Source organism: Manis pentadactyla, chromosome 1, assembly GCF_030020395.1.
Source record: "Manis pentadactyla isolate mManPen7 chromosome 1, mManPen7.hap1, whole genome shotgun sequence".
Classification (NCBI taxonomy): domain Eukaryota; kingdom Metazoa; phylum Chordata; class Mammalia; order Pholidota; family Manidae; genus Manis; species Manis pentadactyla.
This window is the reverse complement of record NC_080019.1, coordinates 171,480,771-171,507,372: the sequence shown is the minus strand read 5'-3', so window position 1 is coordinate 171,507,372 and position 26,602 is coordinate 171,480,771. Positions and strand designations below refer to the sequence as shown.

Sequence of the window (26,602 nt, the reverse complement as noted above, 5' to 3'; positions counted from 1 at the left end):
TGAAGCCCTATCCTGAAAGGCTTTTACTGGCTCTTAAAAATGTTCATGGATCCCAGTGGACTAGTGGCACTGTTTTCTAATTTAAATTATTTTAATTAAATAAAATCCTCTATGAAGAGGAAAGAGCCAACCAGATTGGGGTCTGTCACCTCAGTGGTTTTCTCACTTCACTAATATGACAAGACAGAAAGTTTGGGGTTTTCACCTTCTCTCTCTTCCCCTCCTTCCTTTAATAGCCTGTCAAAAGGAAATTCCACCCTGTGTTGGCATTAACGCCTGCTGTAAATAAAGAGGAAATGGGAAGGAAGAGGAGGAGGGAGCGGAGAGGGGTTTGTGTGATAGAAGCTGGATTTGCAGCTCAATTGCAAGGCATCTCTCAGAGTGTCTAGACACCAGCTGCCTGGTAACCATGGAAACCTACTAAGTTTGGCTGTGGTGCTGAGGATTAACCACTCTCGGGGGATCTGGGAGGGAGCATGGTAGTGGGGATGCAACAAGGAAGTTGGGATTAATGGCACAGAGAGTGTTGGAGTACTATGGGAGAGAGCAAGAAAAAACAAAACTCTTTTTGTGAGAGGATGGCATTAACCTTGTTACATTTTTCTCATGTGCATTACACAGGTGGTGACAAGGTACAAAATTTGCCATACCCAGCAGGTGTCAGGACACAGGTTGCTGAGGATGAATAGCTGAGCTGGAATGATTATATTCCCATCAACCTCCCGCCAGTGCCAAAGTACTCCCTCAGTCAGTAAACTAAAGCCTTCCACAGTAAACAGACGAGATCAACAATTGTCCTCTGAGTCTCGGGAGCAGGAAATTTCAGCCCCAGGAACACTGCCACTTCGATGAATCACAGCTCTCCCTCCCTGCAGTGTGCTCTCTTTCTGCTGTGCCCACTTTTCCTTCTTATATGCAAGGGCAGGGCTGCTGTTCAAATAAAGCAGGATGGAGGTGGGGATGTTGAGGGAATGAGTAAGAAAGGAAGTTTCTGGTTGAGGGCCAAATCATTCATCATACAAACGTATCTTTTTCTCCTCTTCATACACAGATTCCTATCATCAGAGGTTTCCAACCCATAGATTTTTATGCTTTATACTTGCTTGTTGGGATCTTGGTTCCTGCCCACCACAATTTCCTTTTGGATTGGGATTTTAGCATTAACATCCCTACCCCCACCCCGCTCATCACCTAAATCTGTGCCAATTCCCACCCCCTACCACATCTCTCCTCCTCTTCCTTGACCAAGTGCCACCACATACAGACATATTCCCAGGCATCTCCAGGCTCTTTGGTAATGCAGAAGAGCCCTTTCTCAGCAAAGTTTGTCTACAGCTATACAGACTAGATTTATTGTTTGTCTCTCAGTGTTTTGCCTTCGCTTAGGCAATCCTACCCACCACAGTTAGAATCTAACACAATAATACCTGCTGGTTTTATTGGAGTTATCTGGGTCACAAAACTGTTCTCCAATGTGCAAAGCTACTAAACGGTATGAGAATTAATCCTTGAATTCTGACTGATCAAAAGCAACAAAGATGCTTAATATATATATGTGTGTGTGCATACACACACACACACACACACATATATATAAAGTCTATGGATTTTTATGCAGTGGTTCCTCTGAGGAAATGCTCCTGTATGAAAAAATAACCCAATCATATTGAGCTATAATCAACATGTAGGCAAATTCAACATACTCAAAAAGGACTACTAATAGGTAAACACTGAATTAACTATAATTTATGGTAAGCATAACATTTTAAACCACCAGAGACTCTTTATTAGACATTAAGACTTCCATGACTTTGATTTGCTGATCTAACAGGAGAAAAAGACAGTGCACCCCTAAGCCAAAGGTGTTTTGTTATATTTCCAGTGAGGGCAGAATTCCCCGTGGTTTCCTATTGCTAAAATGGTTCTCTGCTTTTAGAGACATATCCTTTGCATGGGGAGATGACCCTTCTTTTCCTCCCTATGACCTGTGGAGTGACTGCATGCAATGAGATTAGAACACAGATCTAGTCCTCTGGTGCCACTGACACAGCCCAATTACAGTCACTGTACAACTACCAATATCTCCCAGTTACTCAAGGGATGGCATTCCATGTGATGACTATATGAACCACCAAGGAACTTGAAGGGGCAAAGGAAGATGGAGGAACATCTACCAAGGGGGTATAAGTGATTTGAGGTCACCTTTGCCACCTGGGCATTGACCCTCCAGATTGACTCAGCTACTCTAGTTTGGTATCTTTTTCCTCACTTGTGGAATCAACCACATCTATTGGGGATTCATTACCTGTTCTAGGTATTGGGCATACAGCAGTGTACAAAATAGTAATAAACCAAATACCAACCTGTCCTCATGGAACTTATATTATACTATAAATAAATAAAATGTATAGTATGTTGGGTGGTGGTAAAAATGACACAAAACATAACGTTGGGAAAGAGAATTAGAGAGGGCTGGGATGGGGATGGAGTGAAAATATCAAATAGAGAGCAAGTCTCTTGCAGAAGGTGACATGTGAACAGAAGCTGAGTAAGATTTGAGAGTGAAAAATATGAGCGTCTGGAGGAGGGATGTTTCCAGGCAGAGGGGACACTAGGTGCAAATGCCGTAGCTATGAGCACATGTGGTGGTTGGAGTTGTGCAGGAGGTTCGTATTGCTAGATGGAGCAAGAAAGGGAGATTAACAGAAGATGTAATCCAAGGGGTGACCTGGGGGGATGTTAATCATGGAGGGTGCTGAGGCCATTTTAAGAACTTAGCTTTTTTTGAAGAGAGAGAGACGGGTGTGAGAGAAAGTGAGATGTGCTCAGATTCTAGATATATTCTGAAGGTGGAGCCAGCCAGAGTTGCTGACAGATTTAATGTTGTAAAGGAAAAAAGAATCAGGGATAATCCCAAAATTATATATGGCCTAAGCTTCAGGAAAAGATGGGCTTGTTGTTTCCTGAGATGGGGAAGACTCCAGAAGGAGCAGGTTCAGGGAGAAAAGACAGGGGTTTGGTTCTCAGAAGGTTTAGTGTGATCTCTCTTTGATGCACAAGTTGGAATGTAAAGTAAGTGGTTGCCTAGGATGGAGAGAGAGGTCTGGACTGCAGAAGGAACACTGAGATTTATTAGGTTGTAAACAATATTTAAAGCCATGAACCAGGAGAGATAATCAAAGGAGTAAATGTAAATATAGGAGAGGAGGTCCAAGACTGAGCTGTGGAGCACTCCCACATTTAGAAATCAGAGATGAGGGAAGGGCAAAGGAAAGAGAAAGGGAATAGCCAATGTGTTAGGAGAAAAATCAGGAGCAGGTAATTTGCTGTAAGAGCAGTAATAAGAATGTTTCCAAGAGTAGAAGGGGATCAACTATCAAACGCAGTGGGTAGGTCAAAGAAGATGAGACCTTAGAATTGACCATTGGGTTTTTGCAACGTGGAGGTCATTGGTGACTTTGGCAAAAGTTGTTTCAGTGGAGGGTGGGAGAGTGGGTAAGACTGTGTGGACTCAAGAAAGATTGAAGAAACAAACTGAAGGCAGTGAATATAGCCAGTGCTGGTTAGGAATACAGACTCAGTACAGACCACTGTCCAAAAAACAAGAAACAACAAATTCTGACGAGGGTGCAGAGAACAGGGAACCCTCCTACACTGTTGGTAGAAATGCAAATTGGTGCAACCCCTGTGGAAAGCAGTATGGAGGTTCCTCATAAAGCTAAACATCGAAATACTATTTGACCAAGTAATCCCCTCCTAGGAATTTACCCAAAGAAAAAAAAATCCCTGATTCAAAAAGACATATGCACCCCTATGTTTACTGCCACACTATTTGCAATAGCCAAGATATGGAAGCAACCTAAATGTCCATCAACAGATGAATGAATAAAGAAAATGTGGTATATACAATAAGTGGAATATTATTCAGCCATAAATAGAAAAGAAATACTGCCATTTGTAACAGCATGGATGAATCTAAAGGGTATTAGGCTTAATGAAATAAGCCAGGTGGAGAAAGAAAAATACCACATGATTCCACTTATTTTTGGAATATAAATATAAAGCAAAACAAAAGGAACAAAACAGCATTAGACTCAGATACTGAGAAGTGACTGGTGGTTACCAAGGGGATGGGGTTGGAGTGGGTGTGGGGATCGGGGAAGAGGGAGGGGGATAAAAGAGCACAATAATTCACAATCACATAAGTTGATCACAGGCACTGCTGAACCACTGTGATGTACATTTGAAACCAACATAAGATTGTATATTAACTACTTAAAAAAAAAATACAGACTCAGGAGCTAGACAGCCTGAGTTTGAATCTGGAACCCACCACTTCCCAAATGAGATACCTTGAACAAGTTATATAATCTTTCTGTACCTTGATTTCTCCATCTATAAATGGGGAGATAGTACCTACCTCACAGGGTCATTGCAGAGTATGAGACATATATAATACTTAGATGATATGCCCAGTAAGTATAAACTAAAATAATCCCTATCATCACTGAAGAAGATAGAGTACTTGTGAAGTTCTATTATTGGTTCTAGAGACTAAAACCATAGAAAATGTTGTTTGAGCAACTGTGATGAAAATTCTGCCAACCTCGATCTGCTCTCATAGTGCTTTATGACAGACTTGGATTGAATTACCTCAAGGGAGCATCATATTTCATTTTCCACATAGTGTAAAGGTTCTGGTTTAATCAAAACACAGTGATCCAGAGTATTTAATTAATTTTAGGTTTTCCAAGCACTAATAACTAATATTCTTTAACTCTGAAAAGACCCCAAAAGATATTTTTTCTGATCATTTAGAGTTTCAGTGATGGTTCACAGAAGTGTTTTGAAATATATAAAATTCAAAGTGTTAAGACCTTGACACTTCTGTGCTACAAAAACCGCTCATCTGGCATTCTGTCAGACATCTTTATCAACGAATACTTCTGCACTACAATAAAAATTGACATTCGTATAATAGTCCTGAAGCATTTTATGGCTATGATTGCTGTACCTCTAATGTTGCATGTATTTCACTATATCCCAAACCTTTCCCAACTGGAAATCCAACAATGACAGGGATGGCAATTATTAATCAAAACATTTTATTAACCAAAATACTCCATTTCCTAATCACATTGGAAAACAGAATTTACTGTAAAGGTACTATTTCTTTTCTATCTTGAGGACACCCAAGTTAAATAATAAAGGGAAAATAAAAGTAATTATATAAAGAGGGAGAAGAAATGAGCCCCTGATATATTCACCAGCTATGTGACCTAAGATAAGTCTTTTGAGTTCTCTTACATTGATAAAAGGGACAATGATACTGCTCATCACAGGGTCTTTGTGAGGCTTAACCAAGAAACTCTACGTAGAGCACTGAGCAGAGAGTCTGCCACAAGACAGTAAATGTTATCTATATCGTTATGGTCTTCAGTATTACTGTTGCAGTTATCCTATGGTGCGGAGAAAATAAGTGAACACTAATGGCAAAGCAATTCAAAGCTATCAGATATGCATTAGATTGGCTTTACATGTTAATTAAGGCTTGAGTTAATATTAGAAATAAAGACTCATCATTGTCTTTGTGAGGAAGGCTCAATTCATTACAGGAGCTCAATAAACAGATGAGGCATGTGATATATTCATATGGATTTATTCCAGATAGAAAAAACAACTGCCATTTAGATTTCTGGGCTGCCTTGCAACAGCAGCCTCAGTCACTCAAGGCTTCGAGAGAGGCTCACACAGTCTCCCGAATGACTGTGCCCACAAAGTGCCAGGGGGACAAATGGATGCTGTCTCACCACACATCTCCTCCACCCTTCCCATCTCCTCCACCCTCCCACCAGCCCACCAGGCACGTGCCAGCAATGAGCTGCCTGCCTCACTGGGATCTGCAGCTCCATTAATAAGCCCTACAAGGCTGATAATTGGGGATTTGTGAAGCCTGCTGTCTTTCAATAAGCCAGGTTGTTATGGAAACTAGAGGCAGACCTCCATGTCCATACTATTGATCCTAAAGAAATAAAATAAAAGTGGAGGGTTGGATATGATTTCAATCCCACTCCCTTCCACCAACATAATTTTATTTTAGAAGTTCACCTCCAATTTGCACACAAGAGAATCACAACTCTTCTCTCTTCTGGGTTCCTTCTCAGCACTCCCCCGCCCCTTTCTTAATTACAGCTGAATGATTTTTCACCTTTAGCAAAAAATCAGCTGAGCAGGGTACTGCAGGAACACCAGAGTAGACACTCTAAATCTAATTTAACACCATGGCATTAATTCTGATTACTTGAGCCAGGAAATCTGCAATGAATATCAATGTGCTCTCCCACCATTAAAAAAAACAATAATTGAACAGGATTAAAAAAAGGCCCCAGTCTCTCACTGGCCTCTGAAGAGGTATTGTTCTGTCGCAAGATGGCCACCACCCACCATGAGTCACGGTATTGTGTTCAGTGAAAGGAGTGTCCAGCTCTCAAACTGTCAGAGCAAAAGGGGACAGTTTTCGTGGACAACTTTAAAAAATTAGCTGACAACCTACTTACATTAAAAATCTGATTACCCCTTCTAGTTAATGAATTCAGGCATGAGGCCAGAGCATACCTGACTGGGAAGCCTGTAAATGGTACTAAGTGAATCCAGCCTGGAGGCTGCTGCCGGCTCAGAATCAGGGACTCAGCCCTTAAGAACACTGTTTCCTGATGAACTTCCCATCTCTGCCCAGCAGAGGGCACCAGTGTAATTCCGTTTCCAGCTGTGGAGACTGGGAGGAAGGCAGGAATCTTCCTCCGGGAAGAAAGGACTGCAGGCAAGTGACAGAACGCTGCAATGGGCTTGGGGCAACCTATTTCAAATGGGTCCTGCTTCTAAGCTGTCCTGAAATTAATTTTTATTTTTCAGTCCTGAATGATTAAAAACTCAGTCGAAAGACGGTTCATTGAAACTGCTTTAACAAATAAAGTATTATTAGTCTTTGAACTGAGTTTGGTAAGCATAGATTGTGCTTGGTATAGATATAGAAATATTAGTCATTCTTAGAGCAAAAATAATATATATTAAATATAAAAATATAAGCAATATAAAACTTCAACAACCCTCTATTCACTACTGCACAGAGTGAAGTCCTCTGACCACTTTAAGGGCTTATATCCATTGAGTATTTTATATGCTTTGAAATACTTTGCACCACCAAAAAAGAAAAAAAAGTATTTCCTTATAGTCCAAGACACAGACACAAGCTACCAAGGCTAGTATCCTCACCAGCTCTCCACAGTGATGTTCATTAATTTCCACTGGACCCTGTGCACCATCCTCATCTCTGAATTCCTTCTTTGCAGTTACAGACTGCATCTTGCAAGACAGGCGTTTCCTCACACTGTTCTCTACTGGTCCTGGATTTTTTTAAGACACTTTTTTTCCCCAATCAGATTATAAATTTCATGACAAGATATTCATTTTTATACATGTCTCTCCTTCAAAGTGCCTAGGAAAGTATGGAAATTATATAGATTAATAAATATTATTTAAGTAACAGGAAAATAGTGTGGGGGCAACTGCGTTAGTCTTCTCTATTCTGATAGGAACGCACAGTGTGACCACGGACAAACCATGCAACCTGAATCCCTGAGCATGTTTCATCTTTCACTAAAACACACAAATACACAACCGCTCCTGGAGACTGTTTGAATATGGTGGATCTTTATCTTTTTGTGTCATGGTCCCAGTTGAGTGTCTGATGAAAGATAAGGACACAAGAATATCATCCATAAACACACACAGTATAACATATTACAAATAACTTCAGGGAATTAAAGGACCCTCCTGAAGTCCACCTCATTCCTAGGTCTGAATGATTTTTAAGCTTCCTTTTAGGTGTAAGACTGTAAGATTGAAATTCAAGATGTGACAGTTTATAGCTGGTAGTTACCTAGAAAGCATGTATCAACCATTTCCCTTAAAGGGCCCCAACATTTTCTACTGAATCCCTAGATTGCGATTTCTGCGGGACCAATTATATACAGCCTAAATTAATCCTCACATTACAGCCTTGGCTGACTTCCAGGCTCAATCATTATGGATAGTGTTAAGAACTTGGTACTCTTGCTGAGCTACCAGGTAGGCCAAATAGAATAGTCTCTAACTCCCAGATGAGACTGCAAATCATTATGTGTCTCTCTTTTTGGCCATGAAACATGTCCTATTTGCCCATTAATTTCCTTTTTAACATCAGAAATGTACTGACAAGGGGAAAAAAAAGTTTCCCAATAGCTTCAACTGAAAGGAACCGGAAACAATGGTGACTTTCCAATAGGCACTTACTAGATGTTCAATAAAATACCAAATAGGTACTTTACATGTGATCTATTTAAAACTAAAACCACCAAGTTCAGCAATGAGGATACTATATGATTTGCACAGATATCAAACATGATGTTGAGCTCGGGGCATAACGCTGGGTAGAGGCTGGGCCTCTGCTTGAAGCATAGATCCATCCAGTTCCAGTACCTGTGATCCTTCCTTGCACTACAGGCCTCCAAGGAAAAGAACTGGCTAAATTCATGTCTGTTGCAATTCTCTGTCTCCTGTTGCAATATCCATTGAGTATTTTATATGCTTTGAAATACTTTGCACCACCAAAAAAGGAAAAAAAAGTATTTCCTTATTGACCGGGTGAAAGAATCTCTTTCACTAATTTACCTGTGGGAAGACGACAGATGACCCTTGTTTTTACCCTCTCCATTTTCAAGAACTGCCCAGAGGACCTCCACAGGGGGAAGGGCAATGTGAGAACTGCTTCCTTCAGATTATCAGAAGAAAGCTAAGGCAGTGCCCATGGAAGACCTGCTCTGTACCAGCTGGTTTAGACACGTTAGGTTACGAAACCCTCGCAACTGACGGTGGTGTTATTATCCCCATCTTACAAATGAAGAGACTAGGGGCTTTCAAATCATGAAAAACACACACAGTGAGACATCTAGAATTGAGCCCAAGATTACCCAATTACAATTCTGTTTCTCTATGAGGTGCTCTAAGCAAAAAGTGTTTCTGAAACATATCTTGGCATCCATATGTATTAGTATGAAAAGAGCCCTCCAGTAAACTTGCAGGTTAATGAAGCTCAACTCTTTGTTTTTCCTGCCTGGAGGCAAGCAGAGGCAGTGCCTCTTGGTTTTTGAGGCTGCACTGGCTGGGGACTGCTGCTGCACGAGGGCTCTATCAACAGTGAGCCTGCAGGGGTAGGGGTGGGGGGGGCCTCTCCTTGGGGAGCCTGGTCCCATCTGTCACTTAGATCTGCTCAGAGACAGAAAATCCATTTGCCTGGGGCTCTTTAGGGTCTGCTATTTGTGAAATCAAGAAGAGAATGATAGAGATGGAAGACACCTTAAAAACCACATTCTTCTATCAGAAAGGAAGGTAAACATCCCACTGCAGAGAGCAGGTTAGCAGCAGAGCTACGGGGTCTCATGCTTCAGGCTTTCTCCTTTCTCTTTTTACCTCCTCTTCTCTCCTTCCTTCCGTATTCTTTCTGCCTCTCCTGATACTTCCATTTCAGGTCCTCTTGTTCTCTTCTTCCTCTCCCATTTTCTTCCCCATTCTTCTTACTTTCTACTACCTCCTTCTTTATTCCATTAAGATTCCCCACCTACACCCCACCTGGTTCCTCCTAGGGGCCTAAACTGTTGTTCCACTCTGACCAATTTCCCTTCATAGCCGAACACCCTCATCGGGATGCAGAATGCCTGGGTGCCTGGGTGATGAAGCAGGTCATGGAAAGCAGGTTGCTGATTCAGTTTCCAAGAATTGTGCTGTAAGCAAGAAAATTGGACTCTTGCCCAAAATATTCTTAGATTTTGGTGTGGGTCTTCAAACTTGAAAAATGAGATGATTTTTTCCCCTTTCTCAAGCTGCTTATGAAGAGAAATCTCTCTATAGGCAAGATAATACTGACTAACATTTAGTCAGTCAGCGATGTCCCTCGAGGGCTATCTGTGTGCTGGGCTCCATTCTGAGCACTGTGTTGCAGGAGACCAAGTTCCTGCCTTCAAGGAATGGAAAGTCTGAGAAACAGATACCGAGAGATAGAAAAGTAAGTCATTTTAGAGAGATAATCACAGTCACTCTAGTCACTGAAAGTGATATGGAGAAAACAAACAGGGAATGTGGTAGAACCGATGGGGCTGGCAGGGCGGTGCTGTCCCCATCACATGGCCAGGAAAGCCTTCACTGAGCAAGTGACATCCAAGTGCAGACCTAAGGGCTAAGAGGCAACTATGACGATTGCTGTTTGAGTATTTCAGAGTTACTGAAAGCACAGTTTATTAAATTGTTGAAATATATTGATGTGTGATATGATGGGGCTGGCACACACTGGCTCCTGAGAGAGAGCTGTTAGCATCATGTCCCGGTGGGGAGGTCACTGACAACACATTGGTGTCCTGAAATCAACCACGATGGGAAGTATTTACCCCACAGGAACTGGCAGACACTACAAATCAGGGCTTTTTGAGTTTGGTTTTTTGTGTTTTGGGGGGTTTTTTGCTTGGTTTTGTTTTTGGGCCAATTTACCAGCACATCACTACAGATATCTGATAAAACCATCAGTCATGAATGATTTATGGCTTTGGGGGTTTTCATACACTGTAACATATCAATGTGCAGTCATCATGCACTCAGGGCAAATGGTCATACAATGACTAAAATGAATATAGGGAGACAGTGGGAAAGAGAAATATTATTCAGTGACACCTAAAATGTGATAAATGCTCATTCTAATTCATATTTCAAACTTATCCAATGGTGGATACTACTTGTGGGATACACAGCTAGAGTTCCAGCTTAATCTTGAATAGGAAAAACAATTTCTTGATTTATTATGTGGTACTCTTGCAAAAATGTGCTTTCTCAGTATGTTAGGGAAATAGAGAAGGGTTTCTCCTCACAGAAGTTCAAAAGCAATATGTAGTTTGACAATTGCATCAGCCTTGCATCCAGATCACTCCAGATGTACTATAAATACAATGGTACATCTTAAATGTCAACTTTTCTGCAGGGGTGAAAAGCATAAATAAAAAGCCAATCAGAAAGATACAGGGTTTGCTTCATTTTTCACCCTCTGTTTTTCCTTTTTTAAAAACTGACAAGAAAAAGGAGACTGACTCTTGTGTCTTCAAATAGAGGCTAAGTTTGCTCTCACCCTACTCCAGGAAAGCCATTGTAACGTAGGGAAGAGGGAGACAGACTTCTTCCAGTGCTGCTTTTCTTTCTAGCAGGATCTAATTACACCGATGGGCGAATGGTGCAACCACACCACTGAGCTCTGGGCTTTCTTAGTCCTTTATATTGGACTAGAGTCAGTTTCACAAAGTGGGGCCCTTTCTGCCTTTTTACCGAAAGCATGAGTTGCTTCATTACAGTATCTATGGGGAAAAATCTATTCAGCCTCCCACTCCAAGGTCCCCCAGGGTCTGTAGTCTGAATGGCTCACAAGCCGTACACAAATTATGTTTACACTACTGTGGGAAAGGAGAATAGGCAACAGGAGGGGGAAAGAGTATTTTCTGGTCTCCATCCCAACGCTGTTGGTTTGGGAACATATTAACAATTCATCCTATAGTGGCGCAGCAGGAGCCTTAGACTCTTAACACCTTGCAAAGATTACTTAAACATGTCAAATGAGGAAAAGAAGCCAAGGAACCTGGCAGATCATTCCTTCTTCGGATGTACCTGTCACACGCTGGCAAGAGCCACACATGGGTCACTCACAGGGCTGGAATGAAATTAATCATCCACTTTCCGAAGGGAGCAGCTTTGGTTTCCTCTAGTTCTCAGTATGTTTCTGGACATAACGCAAAATGCTCACGTGGGTCCGTGAAGCCCTAAGTGGCTTGAATTCTGGCTGCCTCAGAGATGACATATGCTCCTGAGTAACAGCAAACTTTTCAGTGAGTTTCTGCGCTCAGCTTCCAAAATAGCAGGAAAGTTGACAGCAGAATAACTTTCTATTTGAGCAAGGGTCTGCCTCTCCTTGTCACTTAGAATCTAAGTGGATGCCATAACCTGGTCATTGTTGAGCTATTTTAGAAATGGTGGTGGTTTTGAGATAGTCTGTCCAAAATTTTTGTGTAATGAAATGGTAAACTGACACCCAAAGAATTCAAGGGATTTGCCTGCTCGAAGTGTTTAGGTTGGAACTGGGTCTCCTAGGATAGTTTAGGACTTTCTCTACTGTAATAACGTTGTTCATTCATTCTTAACTCATTCAGCAAATACTTATTGATTGCCTTCTATTTCCCAAACATTGTTACAGGTGCAAAAAAGTTCAACAATAAACAAAACATCATGGAGCTACTTTTTCCATTGAGAGTTAATCTTCAATACTACTGTTAAATTATGACTTGAATTAAACTATTTATATTTGTGCATTAATTTGAATGAAAGGTGGTTTCCTGAGATTTTAAATAACAGGTGTGCCTTTTAATTAGGTACACCTTGTCCTTCAAGGTTCAGCTGAGTTAACCAAGAAGTCTTTTGGACTATCTTCCCCTAATTAGCCTAAGGAGGACTTTAATTTTCACACACTATAAATTTCATCATAGATAGCCTCAGTGCTAACTCCTAGCTCCTGTCATCTCATTATGGATTCACAAACACATCCCAGTAACACAACCAGCAGAGAAAGGAGCATTACTCTCCACATGTGCCTTCCAAGAGACAAAGACATGTTCCGGGAGCCATTCTCCACTTCTTGTTGGCCTGAAGAGTGAAAAAACATGTAGTTCATTGTTCTGTGACATCATGAACTCTTAGGCAGCCTTTCCCTACATATTGAATGTGTGTGTCTGGTGTGTATATATGCATTTGTGAACTAGCAGAAGTCTATGCTACAGGCATGGATATAGTACTTAAGAATAGCTAAATTATTTTCTTCACTTTTTCATACTCCAAGGCAAAGAGAAGATTCTTGCAGGGCTATAAAAATGTTCATATCCATGCTACCCGAGAGACACACATGTCTACCATTCACCAGCAAGAAGGAAACATTTTAGGTGAAGGGTTTCTGGTTTCTATTCCAAAATCCAAAAGATTCTGCTAACTCATATTGGAAAAAAATCAAAACAAAAAAACTAGCCTTAGGACCTACTTGACCACATATGTGCACCCAGGAAAGAACATTAATATTGAACATCATTTATAAGGAAAGGAATAGCCTTCCTATGGTATTATTTTTCCCCTGAAGATACCTGCAGTTTCCATTCCAAATAAAATTGTGTGAGATGAGCAAGACTGAAATATTTCATCTTCCATAATCCCCTTATTTGTGATTTGAAATATGTGTGAGAATCGCTGACTTATCACATGTAACTTGAGTATCACCTATATCATCTTTTCTTGAGATGTTTGATAGCTCAATGCCAAACACTTAGGGCTGTTAGCCAATTTTATTAATAGTCAAAGATCCAATTACTGTGACTATAGAGGGAATAAAAGAATTGGAGGAAAGTTGTATTAGGCCTATCCATATAGTTCTTATGTTTCAATGAGAGTTTACTGACACAAGCTTTTAAAAGTTTATCAATCACAATTGTCTGTCAGCACATCCATTGCTATATACAAGAATTTATGTATTCTTGAAGTTGCTTTAATTGCTTTAATGAAATAAGATACATTTAAAAATAAATTAATAATGAATTAAGTCTAATATGAAAGTGAAACTATTGACAGCAAACTATGGCCACTCTAGCGGTAGTTTTCCATCTCAGAGACAGGGCTAGTGGGGTTATAAGCAAGAGTCTAACCATATTAGAAAACATCACTATCAGCCTTTTATTTTCAATCTCAGGTGTAAGGTGGGTTAGAAATTCCATTGAGATTTCCTTGCAGTCTCCTGGGGCTCCAGTGTAATCATAAACTTTCTTAGAGCTGACTCTTCCTGGATTCTATGTCCCTCTATCCAGACTTCTCTTCTATCTTCCCTGACCCTTAAATCCACACTCTAATCATTTAGAAAATAAGGGTCTATAAGCAAGTGAGGATGGTTGAGTAAGAGATCCTATGCCTACACTTCAAAAATACCTTTTTAGCCTACCATCATGTAGAACTAGAAGGCAGAGAAGACCTAGTTGAACACACTTACTTCGCAGATGATGGAACGAAGCCCAGAGGCAGAAGGGCTAGCCTGAGTCATCAGTAGCATCTGAACAAGAACCCAGGTCTCTTGACTTTAGGCGGTATGTCCATTATGCTGAAAACAGAACATCGCACTATGTACTTCCTATAATAGATCTGTTGAAAACATGATACTATTCATCATCCTTATAAAAACAATTTATGAGCAATTCTTTTAAATAAGCCCATAAAAAAATTATTTGCTTAGAGAGCCAAGCTTTATTACTGTGAGGTCAATAACTGGCTAAAGCTTTTTTGAAGGAGGCAGTAATTGAAATTTCCTTGATATGAATTGCCCTGAGCTTCAGCACCTGATTCGGTCATTTTCTTATGACATACATGACTAGGAGGGCTGGCAAAATTTAGCATCCTTTCAAACCTTTCCCTACTCTTTATGCAAAGTATAAACCATATAATCTTGGGAGATCTTTAAGGCTCAGGTCTTTTGGCTTTAAGTAGCAGCATTGGCTTCCTTCTGCCCTTCCTTTTACATCTGGTCATAGAAAGCTTTTCATTCTTTATTTAATGAAGCTATGATTGTGAGAACAAAGTAAGAGTAATAACCACTCAGTGCTTTCTAGCCCATTAGACTGAGTGCTCTGGTCTCTCTCCTTGTTTAGCCAAATGGACTGATGTGTAACCCTTGCTGATCTTGGTCCTTCCTCCTCCTTTTAATCCTTCTGGGACTATGTGTGCACAAATAGAGAAAAAAGAGAAAAAACATTTTATGAATATACATTATTATCTGAAAAATATTCTATATTTTAAGGAATACTGTTTAACTTTCAGTTCCAAATATTGTTTTGCCACATTAAAACTGGGTGAGTTGCTTACACACCTTTCTGTTTATTAGCTTCTTTTATAAAGTGATAGTAATAATTGAATAGGAGCTATGAAAGAGTGCATAAAAGGCCTCACAATATGAGCTTCTTGACTCTAAAAACATCTCTTATCTTTTGTCTGCTTACATTTTTAAAATTGAAGAGAGAGCAATTGCTCTCCAATTTGTCCCACCTATTAAGTTTCTTATATTACTTTAGTTATAAATGTGAAGGTTATTAGGGTCTTTTGGAAATGCACTTGCCAAAAGGGAGGAAAAAGATAGTAGAATTTTAGAAGATGCCGATTCTGATAAGCCAAATTTAAGGGAGGAATTGCCCGGATATATGAAATGAATTAATCAAGTCATTTAACTTTTTAGGGCCATTATCATCATTTTCATCTGATTAAGATCTGAAAATTTCAATTTCTAATTTTCAGTTCTAGCAACATATGTAATGGAGTCAGTAGTATTCCTGTTAAGAACAATCCATTTCAACTGATCTTTATGACTCTTTCAGGCCTAATAAAGCAGCAGTTGAAGAATTTTCAAATAAGGACCCAAAACTGAGAACTAGTTTAATGCTAATTTTGGGGTGGTGGGATATGAGGGAAATATGACCAGTGAGTGTGGTTAGTTACTGGCTACTCATCTGCAGATGTAACCACTGATGATTCCCAGACAAGAGTCTGGAGGATCCAATTATACATATGAAAAGAGTGTTCTTAGATTAGGACACTACTTTGGGGATCTTAGGCCTCTTCATTTCTTTCAGAATAGTATTTGTAGGGTTGTCAGGGCTCAATACATGACCTCTGTAATCAGACTGTCAGGGATCAGCTCCTGGTTCCATTTCTTGCTAGCTGTTGACAATGATTAGGTGCTGCAATCTCTCTAAACCTCAGATTCCTCAACTATAAAAAACGAAGGGGAAATTACAGTACTTACCCCACAGAGTGGTTATGGTGCTTAGACAGGATAATGCCTGCATAGTCCTTAGCACAGGGTCTGACGGTTAATAAATGCTCATTAAATGCTACCTATTATAGAAACTATGTATTTTAAACCTTGAAAAACCCTTGAAAGCCAACTGGCCTAGGCCCTCCTCTTAAAGATGAGACAACTGAAGCCCAGAGAAAAGCAATGACTTGTCTAAAATCTCACAGCTGGTTGGTAGAAATATTGAAATTAGAATCCTGGTCTCCTTATTCCAGTTCAATGTTCTCTCCTCCATATTATTTACTGGGCATGCAGGACAGAGGCTGTCCCAGGAAAGACCTGTTTGGTATTTCCCAACAATAATCAGAAATTGTTGCAACTGCTAAAATAAGGAAGAAACGCAGGAATTGAGGTAAAACATACCTTAAAAGAGAGGTGAGGAACTGCAGGGCTAATGCTAACGTGAAGATTTAGGGGTCTATCAATTTGACCCTGTTTTGTCACTGAATGTGCCTGTAGGCAGAATATCCATTTACTCTGCACCTATTCTCAGAATGTAAAAGCGGAGAGGAAAATATTACCAAATGCCACTGGATTGTTGTCAAGAAAAGCCAATAAAAATGATTACTCTGGCAATATAAAAGTGCTCCATAAAAGCTAAATAATCAACAGTATTTAAGCAGCATGCCACCAAGTGTCTGACAGGGTGCCCATGTTTTATAGGCAGCATTTATGACTTTCACAACCCAAATTTTCACTTTTTATGAGTTGTGTATAAATTTGGGAAGTGGTTGAAACCACATTTCAAATCAAAACCGCTTATGAGGCACCCTGCCACATAAGTGTAAATATCCTTGGGAAATTTCACATCTAACACAGAGCTTGGTGGAAGTGGATCTATCCTTTGGAGAGCTAAAAATATTCTAGATGGTTACCTTGGGCCTTAGGAAACTTTTGATCTGAGAAATATAAAGGATGTCCCCAAATCCAGAAATATGAGCTGGGTATGTCATTTTTCTTACATATAATTATCATTCCAGAAACTACAAATTTTGCATCTCTTCTTTTTGCTCGTAATTTGGCTATAGAGACACATATTATGTAAAAACTTTCTTTTAGCATGAATCAAATTGCATGAAGCTCTGACTCATTTATATTTGTCCTACGGTGCCTTGGCATATAGAAGTATTCCACATTTTTTTTGCAGAATTTAATTGAGTTGAGCTTATTACTGTAACTCTTGTCAACACCACTCCCTGAATTTCATCCCACCCATACTACCAAATTAGAACTCCTTAAGCTCAGCACACCATATCTTACTCATCTTTGTGACCCTCATGCACAGTAGAAAGTTATATAAATGACAGGGAAAATGGAAGGAAGGAGGAAAGGTAGACAGGAAGAGAGGGAGGGAGGGAAGGAGAAAAGGGTGGAGGAAGAGAGGTAGGGAGACACTAAATTAATTTTTCTATTTGGAAAATGACAAGAAAAACTCCTCTCTTTCTCAGATTATTATTGATGGTCCCAATTAGGGTAATGGGACCATGAAAATAACATGCAGCCAGGAGCAACATACAGAAAATCTAACGTAACTCAGTTACACCTCCTAGTAGAATCAGTCAAGTACCCTGTGGCAACCACCCAGTCAGCATCTCTGATTTCTAGCCACCTGGATGTGTCACCTTGGAAAAACTGCATCACTGAATGGCCACAGCAGAACTGTGGGGTCCTCTACTGGGGCAAGCCAAAGGATATCATGGAGGAGAGACAGCAGAGAATTTCCTCACTGAGAGCCCAGTGAGCCCAGTGGCACTGTTCAGCAGGAGTTACCAGGGACATTATCACAAAAGGAGGCTTAAAAGTTCTCCCCTCACGGCTGAAGGGGCAGTATCCTAGCGATGCCTTGAACATATCTCCTTCAAAGGCATTGTCATCAGTAATGCATGGAAATCTTTAGGTTATAGGCATGTCAAGAGATGGATGGGCAGGTAGAGCGGCAAAGCAAAGAGAGGGAAATACAGTAGGAGGATTTAAAAACAATGGAAAAAACTAACCAACTCCAAAGGTTCTAATGAAAATGGCACCAACCTGTAATAACCCATAAGTAGTAAAAGAAGTAAAATAAACAACATATTTATACTTTACAAAGCATTTCCAGCAGTGATCAAAGCAGTGATCAGATTTGGTTCAAAATTTTTGACCCTCTTACTGACAGAAATTATTGTCTTGAATTCTCTGTTTTGTCTTGTTCTGCCTCCAGCCCCATCCTGCCTCTCAGATGTCTCTCCGCAACCCTCCAGGCAGCCACAGAATCCTAAAGCAAACCAGGACAGCCATCCATTTCCAAACAGTAGAGCTCAACTGGAAATACTGTTGTTTTAACCTGGATGAGAGGAAATCCAATGGGAGATAGAGGAAAACTTGTCACAGGCCCTCTGGGAACTGGGGCCTTACATGCTGTGATAGATCTCCTTGTCACCTTTAGTTTCTGTGATTCCATGAGACTCACCACATCTGGGTAACTGGTGCTTGTCACATACAGCAGGCAAGGCTAATAGATACATCAGCCCAGAAAGAAGCTACAGGCAGCATTTCAGGATCTACTAAGAGGACAACACCTCACCAAAGCTCAGAAACAGTGTAAAACAAATCACCCTTTGTGATTATCTTCGAGTTGAACTTCACCGACATCTTCAATTAATTTTCAATGTGCATATAAAATCAGACCAACTGAGACATTTCCAGCCAGAATTCATAAAATTTAGGGAGAACACAATCTGTTTGCTTTCATTGACCAGACACATTTTTAAGCAAATATGTGAATGGAGTAAGCCAGGTTGCAGGAAGACAATATGAATGAATGAACAAATTATTATCTAAAATTAAATCTAGTCAATTTTCATTTATTTATCACTCAAATTTATTTATTGATCATATACTACATAAAATACTTTATTAACCCATTTGGAATTATCATAACTTGAGAAGGAATCAAACTGAATTCCTTTAAAGTATTTTAGATTTTTCAGACTCAAGCTGTCCTTACTATTAACACAAATTGTGAGTATATGCCTAATATCACATGATGTCCTTCGATCTATACCCACAAGTTTAGAAATTCCAGTTAAAAAAAATATGATTGAGCAATTTCAAATATTTTCTGTGCTTAAAGTCATGACTAATTGCTAAGAGCTTTGAAAATGATATAATAGTCAGTCATATGCAAAGTGATTTCCAGCCACCATATCTGAGGCTAGAACGTTATACCTAAAGAAAAGTTGTTAACAAGGTTTGTGTTTGCTGAGTAAATTAAAACCAACATCCCATTCCTTATCACATGCCTTACCTTTTCCAGGGAAATATTCCCATCTTCTTAACCTCAAGGTCTGGCCCCTGGGGCAGGTATGTAGTTATAATAAAGATTTAAAATGAGTCACTGGTAGAAAGAGGCATGTGATTTCTCTAGAGCAAGAGAATGCTAATAAGAGTAATAATTAATATAGTCTGGCTTCTTACTCACAGAATTTTTGGAGGGGAGATGAAAGAAGTAGACCTGAAAATACCTGGAATGATCATCTGCCATACTGTCATATCTAATTTGGAGAAATGGGCATCAAGGCAAATAGCCAATGATTATTTTCTCAATCTAGTAGTCTTATGCCAAGTTCTCAGACAACTCTCATGGCATAGGTCTTATCCCCAAGGGCACAATGTGGTCCAGTCCAAATTCAGATCTTTGGACACATCATGGGTTAAATCCACTAAGTTCTAAAGGAGTAAACCCAAACATAAACTGGCACAGAGGCAACTTTATCTTTTAGGTCTTTGGGGCTGAAAGGTGTTCACGGGTCATACTAAGCTAGAGAAAGACCTCGAAGACTGTTGGTCTCCTTCACCATTATGGGTGGGCTGAGGCAATACATGTACCTGGTCTCCAGGGGTGCAGATCTGTTGAACTTATCTTTCTGTGGGAAATGCCCTATTCCAATTCTGCACAGGCTTTTGGGGCAGTAACAGTGAAAACACTCCAACTCAAGTTTGAGCTCCAAACCAAAGAGAATCCAGTACCTTTTTATGATCGTCAATCCTCAATTATTTACACATATGGAAGAAAGTAGTGTCTTCAATAATAAAATGATGATTTATGTTTGACTTCACAACAGGTTCTATATTTGGGTTTTTTTGTTGTTGGCAACGTCGATAGACGTCTTTTCCTAATTAGCTTGACCCCGATTAATGTTACAATTAACATTCTCAGAGTGTACACACACGACTCACCAACTGATGGTGGGGAGAATGCCCAGAAACACATTGTGGAGTAGGAAAGGTGGTCTGAGATTATGGTTTTGCTGCCAGTAATTCACGAACTAGATCATCTGGATCAATAGGGAGTTGGCTGTATTTATACTAGGCGTTTCCTAGAGCCAAATAATCACATTAGCTGATTCCCATCCCTAAAATGTACGTAGTCTCAGTAATTACTTAATAACCTAAATCTATCCAGCACACAGAATAGTTTTTTAAGCCCAGGATTATCTAGTTTTACTGTTTATGCCGATCTAATTAACAACATAATTGCCAGCTTCTTTTTTTTTAGCTCGGGCTGCTCCCCAGACCGGCCTGAGTTCTCCCGGGCTCGGGATATTTGGGAATGTAAGCGGCCAGTGCACGCTTAGTCCTGCCATTTTCAGGAACTAAGTTCTGGGAACGCCTTCTAGACGTTTCCCTCTCCCGAGACGGCCCAGGCAGCCTCCAGAACGGGCCGGGGCGACCCACCCGCGGCAGCGCGCCCGCCACCCGCTCACCCATCTTCTCTTCGGCTGGGCTGCTCTCCGCAGGCTCCGCGGGAGGCTGGGCCGTTGCCTTGGCAACAGCGTCCTGCGCGGCAGGGGCGGCGGCAGCAGGCACGTCGGCTTGTTTGGGCTCCTCCTTGGCTGGGGCGTCTTCCGCCTCGGAGGACGGCGGGGCGTCAGCGGGCGCCGTAGCGGCGCTTCCTGTGTCGGCAGAGCCGGCCTTCTCCTCCGAGGGCGCAGGGGCCTGGGGAGCCGCCGGCTCGGTGGCGGCATCCGGGGCGCCCTCCGCCTGCTTCTCCCCGGAGGCGGTTTCGCCCGCCTTGCTGGCCTCCTCGGACTTGGGGCCCAAGGCCGGGGCCGCGTCGGGCGCGGTGGGACCCTCTCCCTGCTTCTTCTCCAGGCCGTCCGCCACGGGAGCCTCGTCCTTCTCCTTCGCGGCAGCCTCGGCAGCCTGGGCGTCACCCTTCTCTCCTTTGAGCTTTTTCCTCGTTATGTGTCCACGGAAGCTAGCCTGAATTTTGGTCGCGGCCTTATGCGCCTTATCTTCTGGTTTGATGCCATCTTGTTCAATCTTTTGGTCCTCATCATTTTTTTCAACCTTTGTGGAGAACAGGGGAGGAAAAGAGAATGGAATGATGTGTTTCTTTTCCTTTCAATCCCAGCATTCCCCAAATACTTAGTGAATGATCTGTCCTGTGCTGGGCACCATAGTCGGGGTTAAGGCGTCAACACACCCTGGACATTCAAATCAAGCTGCCTCTTTCCCCACGGTGGAGAACTGAGTGGAGAACACATTACTTTATGGAAAAACGAATATCCTTTTGACTTTCCAGAATCGCTGCCATGATTTGATGTGTATTTCTTTCCCCAGCTCGATGTTTCTCCATTGCCAAACTTAAACCCGCCTTCTTAAATACACCTTGACAATTCAAATCATATTCACCCTAGGTTTTAATCAAAGAGCCCTGAAAGTTACTGTTTTTCACGGTTCCTGAGAGGGACCCTGGCAAAACTTTATGACTTAAAAAATATCAGGGAAAAGTCTGCATGTTTCCTAAAGATTTCAAGTCTGGGCAGGAAATTAACAGATCCAGGGCAAAGGATATGGTAAGGGTTTAAATAAATCGTATCAGGGCTTAGTGCAAAACACAAATGAGTTCCAGGGCTTTTAGGGGTCTGTTCAACTCCTGACAATTCAGAATGCTGGTCACCAAATGATGTCTACTTTCTCCTGTGTGTGGTCTTAAGTCAGTAATCAACATACAGAACCTTCAAAATTTTAGTACAGAAAATTCCCATTATTCTCGAGTTAAAAAAAAGAATGGAAAACACTCGTTCCACTTTTGAAAGAATGGCATATGTTCACTCAGTCACACTTGCTTATTCCCAAAGTAATTTAAACCTAAAATTAGTTTTGTATGCTCATCAGTAGAGCCATCCTTAGTATGGAAGTCAAGAAACTAGAATACAAAATTTTTATCATTTGATCAGAACATTTACAGCATAACATATGCTGCAGATAACTTTTTTCCACAAGGAAATTAAATCAGAGGATAGGAGTAAAAGATACAGTCATGGAAAGAAATGTATAGGCAAATGCACACAATTCTGTATAGCTCCATTGCTCACCATGGTGCCTCAGTGTGGTTACTTAAGGTCTGCATTCATTTTTCCTTTAATTTTGGAGCATTTAACTTTTGTGAACGCTCTTTAGCAACTGGGAAAATACAGCAGTGAACAATGCAGCAAATTTCCATCAAAAAGGACCAATGATAACAGAATTTTATCATGTGCCAAGTCCTGCTTTTGGCCCCTATCTTGACCTTGGCCTGTTCTTAGCCTTTGCTCCAGTGAAGTAAGCCACAGCAGGCCAACTCAGGATGTATTTTCTGCCTGTCATACCAGCTCTGCCCCAGTGACCCAGATCCTGCTAATCATGATTCAGGCCTCTGACATTCTTTGGACAAGCATATGTTACTTAGGTCTGTCAACCTGCTAGAGGATATACGATCATATTTTTGAAAATCAGCAACATGTGTTAGTAAAAGCAAGACTGAATGTTGCAGTAAAATTCAAAACAAGTTTTTCTTCTTCCTCTTCCTTAACTGTGCATGTATCTAAAGAATGAAGGGGTGGATGAAAAGCACTTTGGAAAGGATGGTTCCATCCCCTCTTCCCAGTGCCATGCTGAGACACTGCTCCATTCTCTGATGTGCCACCACCTTCCCTCTATCCTGCTGCTCTTGATGACTGCTCCTGGGGTGCACACAGCACAGTCTGGGGCACGGGAGTAGCTGTCCCTGCCTGGATCTCTCTGCTCAGCGATGGAAGCATAACCCTGTTAAATTAACAGTTGTGGATGGAGCATGGAGCCAAGATGATGTTAATTTATTTTACTCTATCTTGAGTTTGCTAAATGAGGCACTATCTTATATAATAGGACATCTACACTTGGGCATTGATGCCAATACATATACCGATCCTGTGGAAGCAGATGAACTGATTATTTCTGAGTACGCAAGTTTGCAGAGAGGACCCTCCGGTGACTCAAAATGTGTTTACAATTTGAGAGCCCCCTTTTCTCCTTAAGAATGCAAAGCAAAGGGGATGGAACTCTTCAAAAGCTGGAAACCAGGAAAAGGTGGAAGCTGAGTCTGCATGATATAAAGAAAAAGACTTTACATGGACAAAGCAAGAGCTCCTCCCTATTGACCCCACCCCCATCCCCAACACACACACACTGAACTCTCAATTTCTCAGATCATCGGCCACTTTGACTTTCCAAATGATCAGGGCTTATGCTTTTGTGCACAGCATCTATATTAAAATGACTTTAGAAAGGCTCAGGTTAAACTTGCGTAACAAGATTGTGGGACCAGCCTCACCTGAACTATCTAGGAGAGTAAGTGACAAGGGAGGAAGGGGTAAGTAGGAAGAAAGAATCACCAAAGACCAGAGCTAGGGGAGAAAGGTGAGGACAGCCTTACAAGAGCTAGGTACCCAGACAGGTGGTAGATACACCCAAAGAGGTGCTCACAATACTCCACGGGCACACAGCTCACCCTAGAGGAACTGCAGGACCACATAACATCACTAGAGAGTTAGGGGAACTGGATTGTAGAGAATGGCTGGAAAAAGACAGCTAACTAATACATATTTTTCAGATAGTCTGAGGGAAAGACAGAGACAGAGAGGGAAGGGGAGAGGAAGGAAAAAGGGGAAGACAGGAGAGAGGAAAAGGGGGAAGAAACCTGCCTAAGATAAGTTTAGACTTGAGTGATGGAACAGAAACATCTAGAAACAAAAATATTTTAAGTAAAAACGGGGTCTTAAGCTTAACAGTGCTGGACTGTGGGTGTGTGCATGCCTTTGTTTTGTACCTGTAGTTGACTCTATTAATGTGACTTAAACCCAGGCTATTTTCTGGTTAAGTTCCCTTTACAGTACTAGAGGTAGTTGGATTAAGAGAATATTTTGTTATGAGAGGAAATGAGGAAGAGAATATTTCCCAACACTCTCTGTGAGGTAACCCCAAAGTGTCAGGCCACATAGACCTTTAACCAGCTGGAAAAGAGCTTACCTAGGATAAAGGACATTTGAGCCCAGAGAAAAAACCAGAGATCACTCAGTGTATTCAGTACAATCTTTTCAGTTTCTAATGATGATAATGGCCCTAAAAAGTTAAATGACTTGATTAATTCATAGAGTGAGTCAGTCAGTGGCCCAGCTTGTATTTGAAGTCAGGTCCTCTCCCCTCCCACCAAACCCTAAGTCCAATTTCACTGCATCAATGACCTGGGATAGCTGAGCCTTTCTTGTGGCAGATAATCCAGAGAGCATCATGTCGACATCCTCATTCATTTACTCACTGAACAATGCTGTGTGCCTGTGCTAGGCACTATGGACATATTAGTGAGCAGATGGATTTATCTACCCTCATAGGATTCTTTTTCAAATGTCATTTTTTTTTTTGAATAGCTTCATAGTACTTTAGTAATGAATATTCCCAGGAATTCCCAGTAGACACTTGATTTTACACCCATTTGGTAAAGTAAGGTCAATAGTCAATGTGGTGAATAACATATGGAGGAGGTCTAAAAAAAGGGAATCTTGTTATTTAATGGCTAAAGAGTCAGTTTGTAAGTCTCATTAGGATACATTTAATTTTTAAACTCTGCCTTGCCACAAAAAAGCTTTGTGCTGAGCTCTGATGCTTTCTGAGGGAATTTCAGAATTCATTTTTACACTGGATTTTTGTTATCTCTGAATTAACTGAGGAGGCCATTCCATGAGGGAAGTTTCATTGCAAATTGAAATAACTTTTTCAGGAATCTTCATTGCTAGAGCTTCTTAGTGTTTTTACTGACCAGTTCGTTTGAGAGCTGAATAATTTATGAAGTCTTAAAGGAAACTGAGATATGTAAAAGCACTTCTTTTCAACCAGTGCTAAAATTCTGGATAAATATTGGTCTGAAGAAGATAAAGGACACTATTATACTAACTTGTGGGACCTAGTGTAATTCTAAATCTATAAGGTGGAATATTCATCAATATTAAAGAATCACAGATACAAAAGTCAAATATAAAAAGTAGTTATTTAATCCTACTATTGTTGCTCTGGTTAGTAGTTTTTTTTCCCCTGTGGGGGAAAGGGGAATGGCCAACTTAGGATTCATTCTATGATATCCAAACATTTGCTTTTATTATAAGAGAGCTTTAGGCAAAAATTCTATGAATGCCTGACTTTCAGAATTAAAAAATAATATCATCCTTTCAACTGAGACCCTTAATTCACTTAACATTTTCAAATTATCATAGGATTACCTTTACTGTCCAAGCACCCAAAAGACTTAGCCCTGTATCTACTTCTGCCAGCTATAAATACTACTATTATTATAATGCTTCAAATCTTCTCTTAAACAGGATAGAATTTTAAATGCTTTAAAAATGATCGAGGTAGAGCAATTCTTCTAAGAACATCTTTAGTGGGCCAAAACATTTTCAATTTGAGTGAGAACAAGTATATTTATGAGAGGTAAAAGAGAAGGGCTGAAAATATCCTGTTTTCTTTAACTAACACTACAGTTTTTTCAGGCCTACCGGAACTTACGTGACCCATAAAAGAACCAGAATAAAGTGATGATATATATAAAATCTGGCAAACATCTAGTTATGGCTCATTATATTTTTATTAATAATTTATTGAGGTGAAATTCACATGAGAAAATTTCACTCTATTTTTAAGCAGAGTTGATTTTAAACATAGTTGATAGCATATACTTTAAACATTCACACTGGAGCTTCTGTACTTTCTTTGAACCTATTCAAAGATCAGAAATCCAGGGAAATGGCCTTAGGAAGGAGAAAAAGGAGAATAGGTCAACCTTCTACAGTTCTATAGATGAAATGTCTTCAGGTTTCTGGCAGTTGTAGGAAAGAGGGTGTCATTTAAAAGATGAATAGGCACACCTGGCAGACACAGGGTTCCTTCAACACTCAATCTGGTTTGAAGATCTAACTGGAGATGTGAGGGGTTGGGGAGCAGGATGCAGGCAGAGGCCATGAAATTGGTTCTTTTGCCAACAATTGTTATCGTTTCTTTAAACTCTGATCTGCAGTTGAGTGAAAAATCCTGTTTTAGTTCCCGGGCAGAGGGTAGCACAAATTTATGTTGGCTAAGCAATTCTCCAAGGGAGTGTAAGACATCAAGTGATCTTGCAAATCCTGGCAGAGTAGTAGTGAGGGATCTGTCTTTTTCCCTTCAAATGAAGGGTGTAGCATATTGCTGCAGCTACAGAGTTACAGTAAGTGGGCAAGAAATGCACATTGTTTGATTGAATGTATAAGAAAACCAAATATCCTTTACTGGAAA

The 26,602-nt window shown here is 40.6% G+C and overlaps 1 protein-coding gene across 2 annotated transcripts in view; it reads right to left on the bottom strand.

The window, feature by feature from the left end:
- GAP43 (growth associated protein 43) overlaps positions 1-26,602 on the bottom strand; it is an 89,594-nt gene that overhangs the window by 18,303 nt on the left and 44,689 nt on the right. Inside the window, exon 2 of one of the 2 annotated variants that reach the window (XM_036883469.2) lies at positions 20,714-21,328. In XM_036883469.2, the coding sequence (XP_036739364.2) occupies positions 20,714-21,328 (615 nt within the window). The remainder of the gene's footprint in view (positions 1-20,713; positions 21,329-26,602) is intronic. The other variant, XM_036883468.2, reaches the window with a different exon arrangement.